The sequence below is a fragment of the Coturnix japonica genome, chromosome 7, assembly GCF_001577835.2.
Source record: "Coturnix japonica isolate 7356 chromosome 7, Coturnix japonica 2.1, whole genome shotgun sequence".
NCBI lineage: Eukaryota > Metazoa > Chordata > Aves > Galliformes > Phasianidae > Coturnix > Coturnix japonica.
In genome coordinates, this window is record NC_029522.1 from 3,579,189 (window position 1) to 3,599,140 (window position 19,952).

The window sequence follows — 19,952 nt, forward strand, 5'->3', positions numbered from 1 at the left end:
CCACTTACTGAAAGATGTATTTCCAGCTCATGCTTATTATTTTTATCATCTCTTTTGAGACCTCTTCGGAAGTCTTCAACCATCTTCCACACAAACGTGAGGAGTGCATCATTGTAGGAGTTCTTGGCGATCTGCAGGTTCTTGAACACCAAGCTGCTGAAATTGTTGGTGTACAGCTCTCTAAGGACCTCTGTGGTAAGGAATTTCCTCAAATTCAGACCATTTTCCAGAAAGAGACGAACAAATTTGGGCCTGTCTTTCACTAGGGCTGTGAACATGACATCCTGCAGGTCAGCAGACTAGGAAGAAATGGAAGAGTAAATATCAGGGGTCATACGGGAAATGAAAAGCTTACCTAGGGGGCCTGATACCAGTAGCTAAGTGCCACTTTTTCCTTCAGGCTGGCACACTTTCATCAGAAACAGTTTTTCGCAAGTGCAATTGCACTTGTTGGATGGCCTAGAGTACTTCTGGCATGAGCTATCTGTGATACCAGTGCAAGGAGGAAAAGGTGCTTTTAAGTATCATCACAGAGAGTGGGACGCTGAGACACCGGCTGCTGTCACCATGTCTCTCTTCCTCCTTCTCCCCTGGCCCATATCACTGTACTCAGAAACCATCTGTACCTCCCAGTTTCGGTCATTGGTGAAGATCTCATCACTGGCCAGGTCCAACTGGTTCCACTCCAGCAGCAGCTTCAGCTGTTCATTCCAGTTATCTCTGTTATGTTCATTGGTGCTGAAGGCTGCTGAGGAGGAACAATCCTCTAGGTAAAAGACCAGAGACAGAAGAGCTTCTTGGCATATTTATTCATCTCTGATTTCACACTCCACTCAACAAGAGTCCTATATCAAGCATCTTTCCCAGACCCACCTATATCTTCCTGATTGGGTTTTAGAGGATTCTCAAGGCTTAAAGACACACCTGGTACCCCATGCTTGCAGATCACATCTTCAGTTTCACACATCATGCAGAAAAGGGGTACTACGTTGTTCTTCTATTATTTGTTTTAAACTTGTTTGTATCTTCAATACTAATCTTAATAGGGAACTTTGCAGGAGAAAATTAAACAGGCACAAGTAAAACCAAATGCTAAACCAAACCCATCTCCCACTGGGACAGTTACTTCAAGTTTACAGTAATGCTGTATGCAAAAGGCTTTCCAGGTTCAGCACATCACTCAGTTTGTGAAAATACATTTGCACAGGGCACAACCTCACTATTCAGAATCCCAGAGTAACCCAGCTTTGTCCATCTGCTAATAAAGCAGCACACAGAAATACCACACACGCACAAAATGACAGAACAGAAAGACAATTACTTGCCTTTGTACAGAGCAAAAGAAATGGCATTGCTCACAATTTCATCTCCAGCTTCTTCTGTTTTGATAACTGTCAGTAAATGAGGGTTCTCAAGCACTTCTCTGATCTACAAAAAGAAGATTCAATTCAAAGCAATCTAGAATGCTTAGCAGTTGATCTCCTAGAGCCTCTTTAAATGAAATCTTCCATCACACTGAAGCAAACTTCTTTCTCATCATTTCTGTTTCCAATGCAGTTAAAATATACATAAGTCCAGACAAGCAGATAAGATTTAAGCTGCCAGAGTGTAAAATTAGTTTTCCCCTGAATACAGCAAATATCTGTGTTTTCTTCCTAAGCAGAACATTATAACCCAAAAAACATAACATCAGTAATAAGGAACTACTCTTAAGTGCAACCGACTGAATCTCTATCTGGAGCTTGCAAGCAACTTGCAATGGTACATACATTAAAAACAAATTGCATTACATAAAGAGGGGAGAAAAGTGAGTGAAGGGGACTTACACATACAGGAAGGAACACATTGTTTTCCACCCCACTCCCCCCATTATGAACATGCAATCATTCTCCACCTGCTGCTCCCAAGTAAGACACATGCTGCTCCTCCAAAAGCTGGCTGCTCCTGACCTCGTTTCCTGTCTACCCTTCTGCTACTTTCAGCCTCACCAGCTCTCTACAACAGCACATACTTACCCATTTGATCCAGCTTTCAGTCTCCTCTTCTGAGAGCCTTGAGATGGTGCGAGGCAGAAACCTCAGCAAGCTCTCCTTGACACATGAGGAAGTAAGAGTGTCTTCTGCTTCCATCAAGCTAGCTATAACATCAGCTATCCGTCCAGAGCCTTCCACGACAACACAGGGAATTTTACTCTTGATGGCCACATGGATAGACTAGGGAGCAAAGAGAAACCTGTTACATGAAACCTGCTGATCACTTTGAGCTGGTAAGAGACTCAGTTTACTCCTGCAGAAGACAGGTTTTGATTTTACCTATAAATGAGCAAGAAGGCAGACACAGGTGTCTGATTGTATTATTAACACTAATGAGGAAACCCTATGGTTGGCATGAACCCATCCTTGAAGCATCATCCAGTACCATTTCAGGGGATCCTCTTTCCATGAATGAAGCATTTAATTTGACTTGGCTTTTATCATGCTGATTAGATAGCTAATAAACGTGTTATGCATCATGGTGGTTTGATGTCTTTCCACACAGGCAATCATAATGCTTCTCAACTAGCTGCTCTTATACAGCATTCAGTACAACTCCTTCCATTGTAGTAAAATCCTCTCTTAAAGGTTGGCTATTTGGAACTAAAAGAAGATAGCATTTACAGCAAAGCTTCGCTCTAAAACTTGAATGGATGCTTTCATCTCATCTTTATCTTTGGACTTCTGATTAGCACATTGAACTCTGCATCTGTATTCATCTACAATATGCTTGTGGGCAAAGCTAGAATTAATCACACAAGTGGAATCAAACACCAGGAAAGTTACAGAGAGGCTGGGGTAATGATTTCACAGAGTGATATAGACTAATTGATTAATGCTAGCAATTAAATGGTAACAGAGACTGTTCTTAAAAGTACTAGGAATGTTTTTTGTCACCCAGTTTAACTAGCCTCAATATTAGCGGCCTTGTGTAGCTCTCTAGATTTAAACTAGATGTGGCCTACAGTTCACAAGGTCAGCAAGAAAGTCAGCTTTAGCAGGCTCTAAACTGGAGTATCTCCAACAGAAGCTGATCTTCTCTGAGTATGAAATGAAAATACTAATCTCCACTGAGCAAGTGCAAGCCAAATTTTGGTAAAACAAACCATCAGGTAAACTTGTACAAAGAAGGTCAAGAGTGACATGGCTGACAAAGACTCTTCTGATACAGAAGAGCAACGTTCCTACTGTCACTCCTGGAAAAAGAGAAAGAAGTAAATGAAAGAAATAAACTTACTTTCAAAGTCTCTTTACCTCCTCCTTGAGCAAAACATACAATTGGAATCTTCCCACCATAATTTGATTCTGTGAAAGAGGCCAAAAGAAAAAGGGAAAAAGATCCAACCTGTCAGTACAGTTCGACCAATCCATTTTCCTCAGTTCAACATCATCATTTCTAAGCTGTTCGTGCAATCATTTTGATACCAGTTCACTGTTTATTTGGGAAAATCTATCAACAACATCTCTTATTTTTAGTGAAAACTCAGTTTTGCTCAACATTCTGCTAGGCTGGCATCAGTCTCCAGGGTTTTTTTCTTCCTAGCAATCATACTTTTAATAGATCTGAGGTCCCTAAAACATCTGGTTTTACTCTGTTTACCTATTGCTTTGATCATCTGGAGTCTAGGTGCAAGGTTCTTACCAAAAGGTGAAGATTCAGAACTGCTGATTCCATGTTTTCAATGGTAAAGGAAAGCTAAGAACCACATGACTCCAGCATAAAAGCATAATATCAGCTCCTGTGTAGCTGTGCTTCAGCAGCTTGGAATTCAGTGCCAGTTGGGCTACATGCAGAAGTCAATGGTCAGCTTCCAACAGACAGAAGAGAAAGAAGGGCTGCATTGCTGAAGCAGATTGTGTGTTGTGTCCTACAGAGGACTATTATCATATAAGAAATGGAAAAGAGGGGAAAGAGATGGCTCTGAAGAAGCCTGGTTGTTCTTGAAAAAGCTCAAGATGCAATGTAGGTAACATACTCCTTCCACTCAGCATTCAAGGGATGATCCTGCTGCTCTTTCATTCCCTGGAAAAACACTGATCCCCAAAGTAAGCAAGTTCCAAGGAGAAGGAGGTCTGCAGTCTGACATCCACACCTACCTGGGATAACTCGCTCTGAAATGTACTTTTCTAACTGAGTTCGTACTTCTGCCTCTATCGTTGGGTGCCCGTTGGTGCCATTGTCAACCAGTAACAGATGGGTGTGATTATTATCCAGGCAATAGAGAGGATCTCTCTTGAGATCATCCATTATGTAATGAGCCAAGTAGTACCCCTAGAATCACAAGCACGGTGTTTAACAGAAATGCAAGGGCAAGGCATGCACGAGTTTCAAGATTGGGAGGGACCTGTTGAGATCGTCTAGTCCAACCCCCAAACCATCTCAGAGCCCTCAGTAAACTCATCACTTTTCTTATCCGTGGTGTTTGAGACCACCTTGCACAGGAGAACCTCGGTACCCTTCTGATTTGGAAAGAGCACTTGGTATTTCATCTCACTGCAACACGTGCTGAAGAAAAGCTGGGCCCAAGTTGAATTGTTTCAGGTACACAAAAGCTAACTGTTGTGTTGCTAAGTTGTTGTTGTGTTTCTACACAAACATTACACTAGAAAAAAAAGTCCAGCAAGCTCAGGTCTACCAGAACATAATAAGAAGACCTCTTCACTAATCACTCAAGTCAGTCACCACACGACTGATAGCATCAGCAGAGCCCATTACTGCTGAGAGCAGCAGTCAGAAATGCAATCTGCATAATTCAGAGTAGAGTCCTGTCTTTATTTCCCCACTGACAGTACATGTTTCTTACCTCATTATCACCACTGCGAATCAGGCTTTCTCGGTTGGAAATCATACCCCAGGCTGCTATGCCAATAACCACCACATTCTCCTCCGAGCTCTGGCTGATGGTGTTATCTCTGACCACTTCCCCAATGTACTTCATCAGCCCATAATGTGTACCTCCTGTGAAAATCCAGGCCCCTGGGGACAACATGGAGGGATAACATGGGAGGATACAGTGGAATACCTTCCCTTTCAAATACCACAATCCCACTCCCAGTCAAAACGTGACACTTTGAGGCATTTATCTTTTGGTTAAACATAAAATATATGCCACGCAGCCTACCTTACATTGCCATGGACATCCAAATGATGAGTTCTCAACGCTGTAACTTACAAACTGATAGATAACATTTGCCCCATGTGCACCAGTCAATCAGAAACAAAGTGAACACACTGCTTCCCTGCTGACCCTCTGAGCTGCTTTCTCTCCATCAGTCTTACTCAGACATAGCAATGCAAATCCACATGCAGGTCTTTACCTTTGGACTGGGCTATGTAGATCAGCCTGCTGAATATCTTGCGCATTCGGGGCTTGAGCGCGAAGTTCTTTGCCCCTCCAGTGACAGAGATGACAAGGTTAGGGGTTTTCAGGTGCCAGTGCTGTGTCATGAGGTCATAGAGTGTTTCAGGGTCTGTGTCACATGACAAACGGATGTACTTCAGTGAGAAAAAATAAGAGAAAAATAACAAGAGATAAACACTGATAGCTGGAGACAGAGCAGGAATTGTATTTTCTTCTCTGTCGAACACTGCCATTCCAACAGCTGGTAGACAGCGAGTGAACTGATGAAGAATCAGAGCTTAAGTATTAATTTCTTCCTCTAAGGCATCTTTATATTCTCCCTACAACCAGACACCACTACTTGAATTTCTGAGGTACTTTTCTCTATGTATAGATCAGATCTAGAGATAAGGGATAGTCTTAAAGCAGTGCACTGAGTGGTAGTTTACAACCAGCAGCATAGTGAACATGGCTCTCACCCCTAAACCTCCCAGCCCTGCCTTTTCAGTCCCCAAACTTGAATCTCCAGCTCCCTGGTTGAGCTGCACTCAGTGTTCTGCCATATACATCTTCAACTGCACAGAAGATAAACTGCACAGCTCAGGAAACAGGATTTTTGCCACTACTAGTTTAGATCTAACTAATATTTTTAGATCCAACAGAAATAACTGTATAATTCAGAAGCACTGAGAAGAAAGAGCACAAGCAAACTGTCTTGAAAAAGATCTACAGAAACAACTCCAAGCATCTCATGCTGAAGGAGGAAAGGATCCCCCTGATCAATACTGAGATCCTCCCTTCAGAGACCTGAAGAGTCATAGTAAGGCTTCACAAACCTTCCACTAGTGGACCTTGGATCTACAGGATGAACACCAAGCAAGTCTGTGGTATAGCAGTTCTGACTAGCTAAACTAACTACATCAAACTCGTAGTAAAGTTTGAACAGTCTACAGGGATGCCAAAAAGAACATTAAATAGATACAAGTGCTTTCAGATGGACCTCCCATCTCTCCATTTACATAAAAAATCTCACTGATTTATTTTTTCTATGCTAAAAAAAACACATTGAAAGGCACCTATATTGAACCAAATAACACACTCCTGTGTTCTAAGAAGGTTCCCAAGCCTAGTTACTGCATCTGGCTCAGAACAGCCAATGCAACTCTTATTAGCTCTGTAGCTAGAAGGCATTTCTCTTGTGCAAGGCTCTGAATGCTATCATCCACCTGGCACTTTACGCCTCTAGTCCTCGCCAGGCTGTACCCGTTCAGCTGAATGCAGCTTGCTCTTTCCAAAATCCAACAGCGCCATCTGCCTGATGCACCCAGCTAGTGCATGCCCAGCAACAGCGACCCTCACTCACAGGCAAGGACAGGTGTTTCTGCTGCCGCATTCAGAGGGGTATTCAGTGAAGCAAGCTTTCATTCAGAAGGTTAAATGCAAAAACCGCACTGTTCTTGGACGTTACAGGTTCTGAGCAACACTGCAGAAATAAACGAGCCGAAGCAGGGTAGAGTTTTTATTGGCCTGTTCACATCTAGCATCTCTGCTAAAATGATAGAGTGTCCTTGGGAGTGGGATGCAGAGTGGGAATCTTCCTGCCTCTTGCTGAAGACAGTCTTTAATTACCTCGGAGTTGGGGAGGGGGGGCAAGGAGAAAAAGATGCAGGGGAGGAGGAAGAAAAGGGTGCTAAGCTGTTTTTCAACACCATCACATTTTAGTAGCTGTGAGGACCACAGAGTGGGCAGTGCGACAGCACACAGATACACTCAGGGTGCAGTGTCTCACTAGGAGACATCACAGGTCAAGCTGAAATTATTTCCTCCAGACTCCAAACAAACAGCAAATGAGCATCACCCTCACCCAGCCATTCTTTTGTCATACTTGAAAACACCTTCACACACACACACATCAACCTACAAAACAACTAACACAGAAGAAATTGTTCCTTGTTCTAGCTATCACAGCTTAAGAAACCATCTCATCTCCTTCCTAGCCGAACTCTTCTCATTTCCTTTGGAATAAAATCTACTTCAGCTTTACCTTCCCTCTTTTTAGGAGCTCCCACTCATTTGGATCCAGGGCTCCCACAGGGGCCTGGCATACACCCTTTAAGAAGATCACTTACCTTTCCTCTTTTTTCTATATTTTCAAAGTGAACGTCCCCAAAGGCATCGGTAGGAAATTCCTTAGTGTGCTTCTTATAATTCCACTTTTCATCATCATTGATCTGAGTGCCCTCTATATGTTGACTTTCAGGGTATCCGCACTTACACAAATTGCCCCTGGAAGAAGAGTAGATGGGCCTGTATGACTTCTTTCCTTACCTCAACCCAAGTTAAAACACCGGCAGCTTAATTTGAAAGCCTATAGGATGCTCAGAGATAGAGCAGATCTCAGCATCAGACGCCACCAGAACTGACCTTATTAGCCACTAAGAAGGCTACAAGTAGTTTCTTCTCCTTTCTGTGCTCTTAACCAGGTAGAAAGAGTAAAAAGTTACTATTCTGTTCATAATAATCATTTTCAATGTAAATCCAGGGTCTGACTGGTCCAATACATGCTCAGATTGAGAGGGAGAGAACACCCTGCTTCTGCTCTTTCACTACTGAGTAGCAGCAAGGCAACTCAGAATCATCAACATATCCCTACACACAATGATGAAAGTTTGGGGGCACAGGTAATACACTCGTTACCCCTCTCAGTCAGAGGTACTGGACTGAGTAGCACAAAAAGGAGATGTATAGATGGTGGAGGCAGGGACATATATACTGCGAAGATTATAGGGATATGGCCCAGGTGTGGTCAAACACTGGAACAGACTTCCTAGCAAGGTGGTTGATGCCCTGTGCCTGCCAGTGTTCAAAAGGCATTTGGATAATGTCCTCAATGACTTGCTTTTGTTAGCCCTGAAGCGGGCAGGCTGTTGGATCTGATTTTCTTTGTAGGTTTAACTGTGCTGTTTCATAAAAATGAATCTATAAAGTATATGATATTAGTGCAGCAGTGAATTTGTGTAATTTATACATTACTATACAGGGAGGGTGTGATAAAAATACTTCATAGGGCTGGGAGAAGCATCCCAGGGTACCTATCCTACCGTTAGAATCCCAGTTCCTCTGACCATGACTGAACAATAAGCCAGACATATCCTAACAGACCAAACAAGCAGTGACAACCAAAGGAGTTGTACAAGTAAGACTGAGGTGAGGTTGTACCACTAGATTCAGACTCCCAGCAAAAAATGAGTGTTTCCCAACCAACCCCTGCCACATGACTTAGAAAGAAGAAACACCCTCAGCTCCCAACCCCCAACATCTGCAAAACAAGAGAAAAATGGCTGCTTACACTGACTTGCTGTCCTTTGTAAAGAAGACACATTCTCTTTTCTTAAAGTTTTCTCGAATGAAGTTGACCAAATCCTTGGGGGAAAAAAAGAATTACTATCAATAGCTTATGAAGCATCACAGAGCTCAGTAACCATAGAGTCAGTTCAAGCACACAGTGAAACTGGTGTGATTTTTGAGTCTCCCTTCTCAAAGTAGTTGGCAGGGAGGAAAGAGAAAGCACTGAGGGGAACAGACAAAACACAAAAGACAGCTAAACATCACAAACAGGCATTCAAATTAAAAAGCGATACCAATACTTTTCTATCAGGAACAATATAGCCGAAAGTTGGGCTTCCCCCCATATAAAAAACTTGAACATCAAAGCAGACTTTATACCCTATGAATTGCTAGAGAGCTTACTTGAATTTCAGCAGTTGTAATCCAAAAGACTCACAAAGAAAACACCTGACTTGAATTCAGTGGCACTAAGCAGTCAGGTACAGACTAAAGTGCATCTCCATTTGCACAGATTGCATGAATCTCCAAATAGCTTACACAGGTTAAAACTGATGATGCTTTCCAAACAGTGGTTAACCCTGGTCCATCTGAGTGGGAAACCTCTACAAAAGCAAAGCTGACACATCAAACATCTCCCAAGTTTATCAGCCATGCCCTGATACTCACGCTGTCATTGCATGACACATCTATGCTGCGAGACATGCTGGAATTGAGGAGTCTGGAACTCTCAAAATTGCCATTTCTTCGGTGCCTCATGGTGCCTGTAGAAACCTGGAACGGCATGGCAGAGAGGAAAGGCTTACTGCTATGATAGATAGAATCCTTCAATAGATAGAATCAGCAAGGACAAGGTGTCCTGGGAGGGGATAAAGGGAGGGCTTATTCAAATTCAGCATAAAAATTTAACATTGGATCGATTGCTAAAGTGTGGAAACTAGCACTCAGAGGAAATCTTTTCTCCTATTTCGCACCACAAAAAGACTTTCCTCTTTCTTTCCCCACTTCCAAGTCAACATGCTTTGAGAAAGAGACGTATATGCCATCGCATACATCTTGCTTCATCCTAGTATTTCTCTCTTTCCCTGCCATCTCTGATGGAAATACTGAGGACTTGTGCTATTGAGTGCTCATATACAAGGAGCAGCTTCCTAGTTTGGTGTGTGATATTAATAAGTAATACTTCCAATCATAGAAAATGAACCATAGTGAAAAGTGAACTTGGTCTGGAAGGACACCCAAAAACTTAAGAGCAGATGCAGCACCACAGCACCTCAATTCAGAGCCCTCAGGTCTTTGTCAGCTCCTCTACCAATGACAGCCAAAAGATGCAACCTGTAGGAGAGTAAGTGGATTTAAACTTAACACGACAGGCTCGGTACCAAACACGCTCCAGTTACCCTGTAGAACATTTAAGCGTGCTGGCTTCCCTCTGGTTGAAAGAGCAGCCAGCTAAGGCACAGGGCTGAAATCTCACTGCTTTCAACGCTGCTTTCTCTCCTGCCTTTCTTCCCACTGCGTACAATGGGCTTGTGTCTTAGGTGATACCACATGAAGAAACACTGAGTCCCAGGTACAGCAGCACTCATCCTCCAGCTGTAAAAAACCATCCCTGGGCAAGAATAGATCATTTCTAAGGATCAGAAACCACCAAGTGGAAAATAAACCATTTACTCACAGATTTTGACTGAAAGGGGAAGGGTGGTCAAGGGCAGCTGGAAGCAGCGATCATCATTAGAGCAACTCCCAAAGCAAGAAAAAAGGCAAGTTTTCACAGAAACATTTCTATTTGTACCTCACTAATCATTATAAGAAAGCAGATAAAACAAAACTGGATTGTCTAAAGCAACAGCAAATGCCCACCACCCCACTTATTTAGCTGTGTGTCTGATGATTGCATTGGGAGGCACAGTTACAAAGAACCCACTGTGCAATTCCCGTTCTTTCACATGATTTATTTTTGATGTAAAAATGTTTGTAAGGGTACAATTCAAGATAAAAGATCCACGGGGAGAAACGGGTGTTGGTCTGGATTTGTGAAGCATTTATTGGCCGAGTTTTACTTTACTTGATTTGCCTTGTAAGTTAACATCGGAAAATGGACCGTGGGCATAACTATAAGCAGAGAAGATTAAATAGAAACAAGGGCATTCAATTATTCATTTGGAGCACTGGAGAATTTCACGTTTGTCTCACTGCATTTGCCAATAATTGACAAGAAGGAATACGCTGCAAACAAAGTTAGCAATGGAGCAAAGCAACCCTGAAAACCAGGGACAAGCAAAACAGACTTGCTTGTAGGTTTATGCTTTCAAGAGCTGTGCTGACACCACAGCGTTCAGCCAATATTAGGGAGAGAGACTTGTTAACTCAGTGAGTGACAGAAATAACAGCATCTATGCACACTGTAAGAGATGTGACAGCTATAGCTTCCGCAACAGGCAAACACAGCTCACCTTTCATCGTGCTTCTAACCCATTAAAGAGATAGGAAGGCAATTTTACAGCACAGACTACTGCATGAGAAAGTGTAACTGTTTGCAACCAAAGCTGCACAGCTAAGTATACAGTTTCCACAGCACTTAAAGGAGCATTTCCCAAGGAAACCTCCAGCCTGGAAGTAACTAATGGAAAACAAATATAACAGAAGTGGTAAACAATACATTTTAATAGAGGTTTTCTTAAATGGGCTTTTAAAAACATTGCCTGCAATTGAAAAGACCCACTTCCATTTACAGAAAGGTTTCAGATCAATCTAACCGCTATTTGCAGCAACAGAATTCTAAAAGCTGGCTTCAAGCAAGGTCTTCCAAATAGGTAAGAGTAGCACCAAACTTCAGAGGTGCAGCCACCTCAGTTTCAGTTCATGCTCTTAAGCAAAGGAAAAGCAAAACCTCACCATGTACCGGCACAGAGCACTTACCAGAGTCTCCAGAACGTGCCCCAGCAATTCTACTGAAATCATTACTCAAAGAGGAAGGTTTTGATATACTTCAGCTTACAAAGCCCCACCTTTTTTTTGATCTGTGTCATGCTTTCCTTTTAAGGGAGAGCACAGACAATGAGAAAATGCATAGGAATAATCAACGGCGGGGATTACTTACCTATTCATTCACCAATTAATAATGAAGGCAGGCATAATTGCAGCAGGATGCAGGAAATAAATAACTGCTGCAGGTCATTCACAAGCGGAGAGCTGCTTCTGTTCCACCTGCTGCCAATGCACTCTAGAAACTGATAACAATAGTGCAGATGATTTATCCTACTGACAGCACTATTATAAAGCAAGAGGTATAAGAAAATGCTTATGGGGACAAATAATCAGATTTCAGTGTATCAAAGGATAAAATACAGTTCTAAAATCAACACCCATGAAACTACACACTTTGGTACACGCCATTTCTACTGGCATGAAATTCACAGCCCTACCATGGGCAGCGTTGCTAACTACAAAATCAGATACCAGATCAGGTTGACCGGAGCCCCATCCAACCTGGCCTCAAACAGCATGTCACCCCTTCAATATACATTGCACACTGGCAATTAATGACTTACAAACAGGCAGCTACCATGGACTTCATTGCTTCGTTTTCTTTCCTTCTTGGCTTGGTATGCAACTGGTTCACCTACAAAACAAGGAACAAAAGAGAAGAAGAAACTAAATATTTAGACACTAAAAGCTGGTAGGATCATAAAATGGTGACCACGTGGAACTCCAGGTCCTCACTAAAGCCATACAGCCTGTAATCATGACATACACATGCTGCTTCACATGTTGTAAGACACATTACCCCTTTAAGTCTACCCAAAGCTAGCTGTATAAAAATGATTAAGATTTCAAACCATTGGAGGCAACTACAGTTTGCAATTTACTTACTGAGCAATGTCAGACTGAAGGAAAATGCTTCCTTCATTTCATTTCCTCCCAGAAATGTAGGATGCAGTTTCACCATCCACAAGAGTAACTTTCTCTAGAATAGCACAGGCCAATGACCTTTTATTTAAGTCAGGAGGGATTTAAGGCTGCTTGCTCTACATGTGCACTCAGCCCAAAGGCATAATTCATCATGATCCACTACCCTTCAGAAGCATAAGGAAACAAATCAAAGACTTGAAGCTAACTCTCAGTGGGAGCTACAACACTTCTGTATTGTAGATGTGGATCTTCTGCCCGGGAAGAATAGTTCTCAAACAAAGCAATTCCTGGTGATGTTCTGTATTCACAATCAGATTTCACAGGAACACAGTTTTCAGAGGCAGCCAGAAGCAACATGGTCATGCATCCATAATGTGATAGTACTGAAGATGAATCTTGACCTGTGGCTTATACCTGCACCGAGTCCCTTAGCCACAGCCCCGGGAAAGCAGCCCAGCTGACTGACAGCTCTCAAGATGAAGAACTAATGAGTAGATAAACAGGGAAGTAAATTCTTTCTTTTAAAAAGCAACTTCAGAATTGAGAAACAAACCCTCTGGTCTGGTCCTACATATAGGAAAACTGGTGAAGAGGTTTTAGGAAAACCTTATGGTTCTCAAATGTCATAAATTTGCCTGTACCTTAAGTAAGGGCCCCCAGCATAAGACAGGCAATATTTTGCAAAGACAAGAGCTACTTCCCTGGTAACAATTTGTACTTCCCAGTGTTTCTACAGAGTTTGCTGCCTTTCCCACTCCATAGAACGTACCGAGGAGTATCTCAAGATAACTCCTGTTTTGGACTAAATTAAGGTATTTCTGAGTAATTAAAGAGGTGCCACTGTGGATTCTTCTTCAGACCCTGGCTAAAGAGCTGTGTTTCTGTGACGAAAGACATACAAACTCTCATCCTCAGGATCAGCATTTAAAGCCTTCCTATGCCACTATCTATGAAGGAAGTAAGCACTTAAGTTACTAAAACACAAACAGGAGCAATTGTTCCAAAGACTGTAAGGATGAAAGATATCTCCATACACCTTATGATCCTTAAAAACAAAAAAACAGTGTAAAGCAAGGAGCAGATCTAAAGCAAATGGTGCCTGAAGTGCTACGAGGATTTCTGAACCCTGCAGTCTTTATTGTGCAGGAAGCCAGATGCTGCAAGGTTCAGTAACTAGCAGTAAATCACCTTCCAACCCAGGACCTATCAGAGCTTCATGGGGCTTTTTATTGCCATAGGCAGAACTGGCAGCGCACCTGTGAAGCTGACCAATATATTGATTCTATTTTTGTAGGTTTAAACTCAGCCTCATTCCACTGAACAGAGTTCAGTTTTTCGTGTCAATCAGTATCATGGGCTGACAGCATTAAAATTACCAACCATTGGGCTTCAGATTAAGCAAATGGATGAGGATGGATTTCCCCAAAACCAGACCCTGCTTGCAACCAAGAGTGATCTGAATCTTTCCTGTGTGTGTGGATTGCATCTCTCTTAGTGCTATGTAAGAGCTACAGACCTTAAGCTTCTGGGTAGGAAGTCAAACTAAGCAGTGTGGAAATGAGGCACCTGCAAGCTAAGCACTTGAATGCTGTGTGCACCTGCCAGCCACAGCCATAAGTCTCTTTGCTTTCGGACACCACAGGCAATTTGTTGGCTTCACTTCTTGTTTATTACCAGAAATCATACTTAAGTGAGCCTTACAATTTAATTATGTTCCCCAAGGTGAAGTGTTAATTAACTTAATACGTTAAGGCTCAGTAAAATGAGCAGCAGCAGAAGGTGGTTTTGTTCCAAGAAACTACTCCAGTTAAACTACTCAAACTATAACAGGTTGGTGTCTTTATGCATCTTGGAAAGCCTAAGGAGCTGAAGCTGCCCCTGCAGAGCCCATTGCTCCAGAGATATGTGAATGAACTCACTCATTCCTCCCTGCATTCAGGAAGGCAAGTGCACTGCTGGAGAACGCTCAAAGCTGTATACAAAGATTCTAAGCTCCAGTGACTTTTATTTCTTTCCATTGGAAATTCATACTTCCAGCAGGCTGCTCAAGTCATGTGGATTTCATATTAATTACCAAAAGCAAGCTTTCTTATTTTTAACCCACTGTTTTTCTAAGATGCAATGCACTAAGTCCATCAAGTTTGCAATGACAGGAATGACACACGCCAGTGCAATATTGCACTACTGATACTAGAACTGTTCAAAAAGGGATTACCAGCAGTGCCCAACATCATTAGAATCCCTCATCCAAGCGTGCTGCTGGGCTCACTGATAGGGGACAGCACTCCTGGACAACTCCAGGTGTTACTCTGCAAGGACACAAAGACTTCTTGTTACCAGAATTTGTAGATGAGGTGATGACAAAACAGAAAGTTGTAGATCTACCCTCTCTTATGACTTATTCTGTTGTTCTACAAGCATTTAAAATCCTTTTTAACAATTCCTGAATGCAGACATTTATATTTATTTATAGTGTGAGAGCGCGGCGCATTTGGAGAAAAAAATGGGTGAAATCACTGATGTGCATGTGAGCCCAGAAAGCTTTAAAAGCACATTTTTGTGTGAAATATTAATAGGTACGAACAGAACACTGTCAGATTCTTTCTGTAAAAGCCTTAAAAATGAAATAAATCCGCCAAAAAATAATGTCATTTTCAGCTTACGAACTTTCAGAGTGATTGGTGATTGTGCACCTCGGGCTTTTAGGCACTTAATTTGATAGCAGTGTTGAGAAGAGGGAGAGATTTTGCATGAGATCACTTAGGTAAAATTATACGGCACAAAGGCAAGGGGTATCACAACCTCCCTGGACTCTCTTTCCAGCATCTGACCACACTCATGCTGAACTTTGTTTTCTAATATCTAATGGAGACTTTCTGACTTCCACTTTTTGTCCATTGCACCTTGCCCTGTTCCTACACACCTCTGAGAACAGCCTGGGTCTGTTTCCCATTCATTCTTTCCATGTTGTGCAGTTCCAGACACTTTTGAACAGGGAATTAATTCTACCCCCGTTCACAGGTTTATTCAAGCAATAAAAATAACCATCAGCTCCAGGTGCAGAAGGGGCAATATATGCATTTTTTCAGGTCTAAGCACAGAACATTAAGTTTCCACAAGTCTAACGAGAAACAACCTTTTCCTGTTGTACCAACTAATATCCACATCCCAGTTGCTGTCAACAAAACACAGTTGTTTGTTCTACTGCTAACTCCTAGTCAGATAATGACACTTTCATTAACCTAGAATAAGGTTTACTAGAGAAGGAGTCACAGAATCATTAAGGTTGGAAAAGACCACTAAAGATCATTTAGCCCGACCATCAACCCATGCCAGCTAAACCATGTCCCAGAGCAAGGACACCTTTATCTCTTGTAATACAGGAGCTGGGTTCAGCCAGACTTGGTGAAATAGAAAGTCACAGAAGCTCAGGTGGAACACAGAGGATGCAAGACCTCTTGCCAAGCCCATGGGAAAAAGCAATACTAACAGCCACTCACCAGAATTAAGGTGGGAAAATTGGACTGAATTAACTGTGGCCACACAGAGGATCTGAATCCTGGAGCCCTTTAAAATACTGAAATACACAGCCCTTCATTCTCTACTGCCACTGGAAAGTTGGTTTGAGAAAAGTAGGTCCAACTCCTCCACAGGGTTAGGAGGAAACTGTTTTCAGGAAAATTTAGCTGAGGTCAAACGGAGCAAGAACTCCCAACCTAGATAAGGCTGTTCAGTTCTGAGCTAAGGACGGTCTTAAAATAAAAAGCATTAAAGGCAATATTAATAGAGAGAGCAACCAGCTGTGGCAACAGTTTCAGCACACAGGGAGAGGCGAGGAGACAGAGAGACAGTTAAAGGAATGCAACTCCTTGGGGACTGATCAGGACACAGTTTCAGTCATTATCCTCTGAAAACCATGGCTGAAAGCAAGCAAACCCTAAATACCCCTTTTCAGAGTCCTCCAAGGAAAAGACACTCATGGAAAATATATGCAGAAGCTTCCAAGTCATTATAAATTAGCAAAGATGCATTTCTTTCATTGACCATTATTTCCTGTTAATTATTCATCAGCTGCCACTATCAAGCCTATGTGCTTAAAATCCTTGATGTTTCTTACCATTATTAGTTACCTCTCTGTCTGGAATAGACTCAAACAGGTTCAAGTTGACCACCCTCCAAATTGAAGATACACCTTCGTTTCAAGGACCTGAGCCACCAGACTGACTACAAGACCACCAAGGGTACAGCTGAGGGTATGGGGTGGTTCTCAATCTGGAAGTTGAGGGGGGAAATGTGTGAGGAAGGCACTGATCAGGAAGGTTAGCAGCTGTTTGCTGAGATGGCACAGAGCTCAACAGGGCTTTGGTTTCTAAAACCATTTGGTTTCTCCTACTTGCAGATCAGCATCTGCCTGGGAGAGATAAGATCCACTAAAACCTGTTCTGGGAAGCCAGCACAACGGGATATCTCTCTGAACTGCATGTTCCCCAGTGAACACAGCACAGTGTAGTTGCAGGGTTATGATGTTTTAAACTGGTTGTTCTTCCCTTCTTTCTCTGCAGGGAGCCACACATTTGAAATACAGCCCCCTCCTTGTGCAACAAGCTCTGTTCCAAACTCTGTGCTCCTGGGCGTTCTTTGAGAGCCTGTCATTTCTCTTCCCACTGTTAACACCTATTTGTTCCAAGATTTCAGCAACTGCTGCAGATAAATGATGCTCTAAAGAATTACAGAAGACTGGTAGCAAAGTACAAATCGATCCTTTTCATCTGGTCCAGCCCCACAAGCCTCAAGCACAGGCTTAAATAAAACTATTAACCACCTCCTCGTCCAAGACTTCAGCCATTCACTAACCCAGAAATGCTGCATAGAAGATTTGGGAGCAGATGTGTCCTAACACAATCTTACCCCTCTTCCACTGATTTACATGTCTGTACATGTGGAATGCTTCCCCAAATAACAAACTGCACATGGGCCAAAATGGACATTATTTTGATGTTTGATGTTAATTATCTGTGTTGAGACAGAACCACTGTTACCCAGAGTGAAACACAGACACCAAGATGCGACCCCAGCCATCCGATGGAACTCGATGAACCACAGTTTACTGCTAACTAACATGTCTTTAGGAAGCAGGGAAAAAGATAAACTGCAAAATACACTGACAAATAGGGATCAGTGAGATGTTCCATGCAAAGCTGAGGAAATGGGAAGGATAAGAAACACTGATAAAATCTGAAAGGCCATAAAGACAGCTTCAAACATCTGACTTACAAATGCAGCTGCCAGTAAATCATGTTGCATCTCAAACAAGAGCCTCAATCAAACCAGCATCATTCAACCTTTCATCCTGCAAATGCAAGTATTAGAAAGATCCGTTCTAAACTTTCACATCAGCTTCAACTTTCCAGCTTCTCCAGTCTACCAGAAAGCTGAGGCCACAAAAAACAACAAGGCATGTGTTCGGAGCTGCCACTCCCTCCTCTGTGATAGAGCACAGCCTTACTCAATTGAAAAACATAATGAAAGCATTTATGATTTCCAGCTTCTCTGGAACTGCTGAGAAAGTTTTCCACCATTAACAGTTTGTATTAGCTAGGCTAGAATCTGAAACCAACGGCATTTAAAAAGTAATTTGAAACTGAAAGCATACTTTTGGGGAAAGTGTCTCAAATGTCAGGCACATCTATTACAACAGCCCCGGACTGACTAATTGAGAAACCTTTCTTTTTTTAGTGTGATATTTGTATCGATTTTTTAAAATAGCAAGCCCATTACCACACATTATCAGCGCAGAGAAGCAGCTCTCAGAGAGTATTTAGCGCTGCAGCAAAACAAAACGAGAATAAGAGGGCAATCACTTTCCACCGCATAGAAAGCAGGGTTAAATGGTGAAGGAGCTGGTGTCAGAAGATGAAATCCATCCCTAAAGCAGCAGCAGCGCTGACCTCTGTTATTCAAGTCCCCTCCATGCTCTCAGCTCCCTTCCCAGCTCTAAGCATCACCCTGCCCCTGGGCTACCTCCCGAGCTGCCAGTCCCGGAAATTCCCTTTCTAATCCATCTAACTCTAAGCAGGTTCCCATTGTCACAGTGTGCAAGGATTCTCCTCTGTACAAAGTCTGCAGAAAGATGTGCAGCCTTGGAAATTACAGATATTTATAGGCATTACCTGGTAGATACTTCTGCAGAAAAAGAGGTGTGTAGAGGAGCAAAGATGCTTTATCTGGGCAGTTGTGTGACATTTGCTTCTGAAACATGAAAGGACAAGACAGCCTAGTCCCCTGAGTCAGGCAGAAAGTTGCCTTTTATCCTAGTTTTCCTGTGGACAACAGCGAGGAACAGCTCACTACAGGCTTATGAAAGGAAGAAGTGCTCACAGTGAAGGGTCTCAATGACCTCAGTGACTCTCCTCTAATACAAATATCACTGAATCACAGCAATCTTGAATGGTTTGGGTTGGAAGGAGCCCTTAACAATCACCCAGTGCAACCCCAAAGCCATGGGCAGGAACATCTTCAACTAGACCAGGCTGTCCCAGCCAACACAATTTAGAACACTCGGAATGACAGGACATTCCCATCTTGGCTGGGCAACCTGTTCCAGGGTCTCATCATCCTCATCATGAAAACTTCTGCATTATCTCCAATATGAATCTACTTTTCAACTATCGCCCTTTGTTCTGCCACTACAGACCCTAGTATAAAGTCTGTGTTGGTTTTTGTTTTTGATCTTTGTTTTTATAATTAGTCCTTCTTTATATATCAGAAGACCACGATGAGGTCTCCCCAGAGTCTTGTCTTCTCCAGGCTGAACAACCCCAACTTTTTCAGCCTTCCTTGATAGGAAAGGCGTTCCAGTCTTTAATTCAGTCCCGCCAGCTGCTCTTGATCCACTCATCACCTCAGCAAGATTGATGATGAGACTAAACTAGAAGGTGCTACTGGCTCCCTTGGAAGCCTATTCCAGTGTTTGACCACCCCCATGATAAAGAACAGTTCAAGTACCAGGAAGACACCCACTGAAGTAGAAATGCGTTGCATGATTCCCACAGGGCCTCAGACAACCCCTGCTCTTGCAAGCCGGCTCTCTCCTCAGCACACCTCTTTCCTACATTCAGTTTCCCCCCCTTTCCCTTCATACAATTTCTGTTCATTTCCTAGAATTGCTTTCTCTAACTCCCTTCTTTCAGTACTGGAAGAAGGTAAGAACAGACAGGTACATGATTGTTGCTCCAACTTCTTTTGCCCACAGAGTCAAGATTTTCTCTTTTTCTGACTCCCGAGAGTACATTTGCACCTAAGAGATTAGGAGGGCACA

General features: G+C 42.6%; 1 protein-coding gene across 13 annotated transcripts in view; it reads right to left on the reverse strand.

Annotated features, from left to right (window-relative positions):
- Window positions 1-19,952, reverse strand: part of TRPM8 (transient receptor potential cation channel subfamily M member 8) — a 94,039-nt gene that overhangs the window by 20,916 nt on the left and 53,171 nt on the right. For 7 of the 13 annotated variants that reach the window (XM_015867771.2, XM_015867766.2, XM_015867765.2 and 4 more), the window contains 12 exons: window positions 12,274-12,344; window positions 9,389-9,493; window positions 8,724-8,797; window positions 7,504-7,660; window positions 5,352-5,529; window positions 4,838-5,010; window positions 4,131-4,305; window positions 3,271-3,338; window positions 2,016-2,213; window positions 1,326-1,428; window positions 627-745; window positions 9-299 (listed from right to left, as the gene is read on the reverse strand). In XM_015867771.2, the coding sequence (XP_015723257.1) occupies window positions 9-299; window positions 627-745; window positions 1,326-1,428; window positions 2,016-2,213; window positions 3,271-3,338; window positions 4,131-4,305; window positions 4,838-5,010; window positions 5,352-5,529; window positions 7,504-7,660; window positions 8,724-8,797; window positions 9,389-9,478 (1,626 nt within the window). In that variant the 5' untranslated portion in view covers window positions 9,479-9,493; window positions 12,274-12,344. Of the gene's footprint in view, window positions 1-8; window positions 300-626; window positions 746-1,325; window positions 1,429-2,015; window positions 2,214-3,270; window positions 3,339-4,130; window positions 4,306-4,837; window positions 5,011-5,351; window positions 5,530-7,503; window positions 7,661-8,723; window positions 8,798-9,388; window positions 9,506-9,992; window positions 10,089-11,822; window positions 11,953-12,273; window positions 12,345-19,952 lie in introns of those variants that run through there. The other 6 variants (XM_015867770.2, XM_015867773.2, XM_015867775.2 and 3 more) reach the window with 4 other exon arrangements.